This window comes from Merops nubicus, unplaced genomic scaffold (assembly GCF_000691845.1).
Source record: "Merops nubicus isolate BGI_N331 unplaced genomic scaffold, ASM69184v1 scaffold4069, whole genome shotgun sequence".
NCBI classification, from domain to species: domain Eukaryota; kingdom Metazoa; phylum Chordata; class Aves; order Coraciiformes; family Meropidae; genus Merops; species Merops nubicus.
This window is the reverse complement of record NW_008631503.1, coordinates 10381-14208: the sequence shown is the minus strand read 5'-3', so window position 1 is coordinate 14208 and position 3828 is coordinate 10381. Positions and strand designations below refer to the sequence as shown.

Here is a 3828-nt window from a genome sequence, read left to right as displayed (position 1 = left end):
AAAGAATCTAATCTAATCTGTATGAGAACATAAATTTCAGATCTTTTTAGAGCTCCATTTGTCTCATCTTTTCTTCACGTAAAACATCGTAATGCAGAGTATCAATTTCTGACTCAAAGCTAGAGCTGTAGTTACAAGCTGATCTTATTGATAGTATGACTAAATGCATTCTTTAAATATAGACTCTAAAGTAGAAATGTTTTCACTTATATACTTGTCTCTGCACTTAGGATCTTTAGTTCTTATATAACCAAATGATAGATTGAGTATTTATGCTCCATTTTGTGTAGTACTATTTTAATTGTTCGTATACAGTAGGTGCTGCACATTCTTCAACATTCTGCTGTTTGAAGAGTCTTATTACCTAACATTAGTTGTGCTTTTACGTAGAAATACTGAGTGGAATTGTGTGTTTGCCATTTTCTGAACTTGTCATTGACAAGCTTCTAAATTTCATTCTAAATAAAGTTAGGAAAAATATATTCATTTATATTTAATGCTGATACTAGCTGTGCAGCAGATGCTGCTTTCTCAGTACAGTGAGATATATTTTCATGTATTTCATTTTAAAGAATAGGTAATAAGCTTTTCAATTTGCTTTTAGGATGAACTGGTATCCAGATCTAGAACACGTTATTATGCAAACTCTTTACAGCATAGAATTAAAAGCCGAGTATGGCAGACACTCTTGTTTCTTCTTCCAAAACTTGACCAGGTATTGTTCTTCACTATGAATCTGTATGAAATGAATATCTACTGTCAAGAATAATTTGGTTTCATGCAAACTGCATATGTTAAATGACAGCAGGGTATAAAAGGCATGTAATTTCTATGGCTAATGGAGAAGTTCTGTGCATTTTCATTCTTTCAGTCTGAAGCTATGATATATGATGCATTTCTGGAGGTTACTGAAAACTGATTCTTGGATTTGTGAACTGTAGGAGACCAGACTGTTCCTGTTAAAGTTGGCTAAAACTATACTATCTGATTTGAAACTTTTCACTTAGTAAAAATGATACTACGTTATGAACTCTCAGAAAATTGAGAAATTTTAGTTTCGTATAATGCTTCTTCATAATAAAATATTTGAGAAGTATAATAAAGAAATTAGATGGTTCTAAAATATTTTCATTTGATAATTAATATATTTTTAATATGATAAGGCTGAGAATGATCTTTTATTTAGTTTTTTTTTTCCTTCACAAAAATAACTTTAAGAATATATTACATTGTTATCTGATTTTATTTTCTCAGAATTTTTTGTGTGGAACCCTTGACAGAGTTTTTCAGGCTGGATTTGGTAACAACCAGGCATCTGTGAAATACTTAATAGAATGGATTATTATCTTGAGTCTGCATAAATACCCTCAATTCCTTAATAAATTCTGGGATTGCTTCTGTTATGTAAGTAAGACCTTTGACATTCATTTGTAGAGTAATTTGAACAAAGAGAATACATTTTGTCTTCTCATACATCATTTTCCATGTTTTCCAGTTTTCCTTTAGAAGCAGTGGGTTGTGGAGCAGATCAAATTAACTTGGAAGTGAGTCTGAATTATTATAGTCAGAGATATTTAGAAATCCATGATGTAGAAGTGGCTGAAGACAAGTGAATTCTTCTTGTTGAGAAATTTCTTGTTATAATTTACTACTCTTTAGTTGCTTATACAAGAGCTAGTTAGGAACACATGAATGCCCTGGGTTCTGAGTTTGGGGAGATACTGCAAAGTCACTTGTGGTTTCCACACCCAGCTTTTGTCTTCTGCATCTTGTGTGTCAGTGGGAACAGGACTTGTGTAACACATGTTCAGTTTGCAAGCTTTTAACATGGACTTCTCTCACAGTAGAGTTCTGTAATGTGGTGACAAAACTGGAGGCAGGGTTTGAATTATGGTACGCAAAAGTAATGGAAGCCTTAGCTGGGGAAAACTGACTGACTAGCATTTTGGTTTTATGTCTTGGATTCTTCAAGTAATTACCTGTGAGAGTTGATGTGTAGAAATAGTAATTGTCTGTATCAATACCCTTGAACTTGTTAGCGTTGTACAATTTGGGCTGAATAGAAAATGTTATGTACTTGCATGTCCTCCAGTGTATAGGAAGGCATTACTCACAGTGGTACCTCTGAGTTCACCACTCAGAACAGTTAGGTAAGAAGACATCTACATTTATCGAACAGCTTAGTTCCTACTGTTGTATTTTTAAAAGCCAAACAGTAGGAAAAGAATTAAAATCAAATTAAGAAAACTGCATATATACATTTTTTGCCCCAAACCAGGCGTCAGTTTTTTAATGATGCTTTGAGCCAACTTTGCTTGCTAGTGAGGTATGCTGGAGTTGTTTGGGGTTGGTTTGTTTTGGGGGGAGAGGAGGGGGAGGTAGGTGGGTCTTTCTTCTGTGCAGTGGAAAAGATTTCTCTTTCAGTTTATAACTTACACTTTTTTTTTTTAAAGTGCATAAAGATGCCTCACTGTATCTATCTGAATTGGTGAAAAGTGAGGGATGTAACCTTTTCCTGTTTCAGAGTTCCTTCCAAGAGCTCAGGCAGCTGGAATTTGCTATCATTTTAATAGATGATAATTTATTGGATCAAAGCAATCTTGCGTTGGTAACAAATGTACTGAATCACAGTGGGCCTGTTCAAACAGAGCAGGCAGAAAACACAGATTTATGAAAAAGGAATACAGATTGTATTTTCAGAGGCTATCTGGGAAAACAGTGACTGTGAAAAGGATTTTCAAGATCCTATTGAAAAATAAGCTGAACTTGAGCACCCAGTGCAATGCCCTGATAAAATGAATAGGAACTGTATCTGTAAACAGAAATAGTGAACAGAAGTGTGGAAACTCATTTCTTCAGTACAGAATGTGGGTGAGGCTGATGCCAGGCTATTCATTCTGCATCCAGTACCCATGTTTGTGATGACAGGGAAGTGTGAGCACTGAGAAGAATCCCCCAGGTTTTTATTTGGCTTAGGGTTTTTAAGGGCTGTGGGGGATACAGTGAATTTGTGTGTAATTTTATCTCATTTACACTTCTCTATACTTCATTCTGATTGTGTGTTAGTGGAAAGCAAATAACATTAGGAAAAATGAAATCTTAGTGACATGGACTTGATATTGTAGTAAATTTTGCTGTGGAAACACTGGTGTTTTAATAATGTTGATATTGCATCTGCAGAACATATTGTGAAAACTTACAGGTATAAAAATGTTTTATAGATGCATATTTCTTGTTACATTCATTTTGCTTTAGGATGAAGAGAAGCTTAAAACAAGCATCTGCACATTTTTATCAGTGTTGTCACACTTCGATATTATTCTTCAAAATACCTCAGAGAAGGCAAGTTTTAATAAAAATATTCATTTTTTATTCAGTTGCACTGTGTTTGGATTTCTGAAATAAAAACCTTTTTTTCATTCTGTTTTTGAAACCTTTTTAATATCTACTTCTTGCTAAGGTATCCTTTGATGTTGAAAACACTGACTCTTCCTTTTACCTCTAACATACTGAACTTAAAAAATGAGCTAAATGGCAGATGTTCGGGATACATAGAGCCTGATTACCTGTGAGCTTTTCTAGAATAGCTACTCCAGTTTTAATGAAACGTGTACGCACCTGGGTTTGTTTTCCTTTCTGCTCTTCTTTAATCTGCATGAAACCGGCCCAAGGTAGCCTGGAAGAAGAGGATGTTTCTATAGAGTTAACAACACTCAAATATGGTGTTCTTTGGCCATAGCTAGCCCATATTACATTTAGAATTCTCTACTTAGAATTCTCAAATTTTTTATTCAACTTTAAAATAGAGGATGAAACACAGCCAGCAAT

At 34.4% G+C, this 3828-nt stretch overlaps 1 protein-coding gene across 1 annotated transcript in view; it reads left to right on the top strand.

Moving 5' to 3' along the window:
• The window catches only part of TARBP1 (TAR (HIV-1) RNA binding protein 1), a 40004-nt gene that overhangs the window by 27642 nt on the left and 8534 nt on the right, over positions 1-3828 (top strand). The window contains exons 20-22 of the mRNA XM_008947568.1: positions 605-715; positions 1255-1404; positions 3256-3342. Coding sequence (XP_008945816.1) covers positions 605-715; positions 1255-1404; positions 3256-3342 — 348 coding nt within the window. The remainder of the gene's footprint in view (positions 1-604; positions 716-1254; positions 1405-3255; positions 3343-3828) is intronic.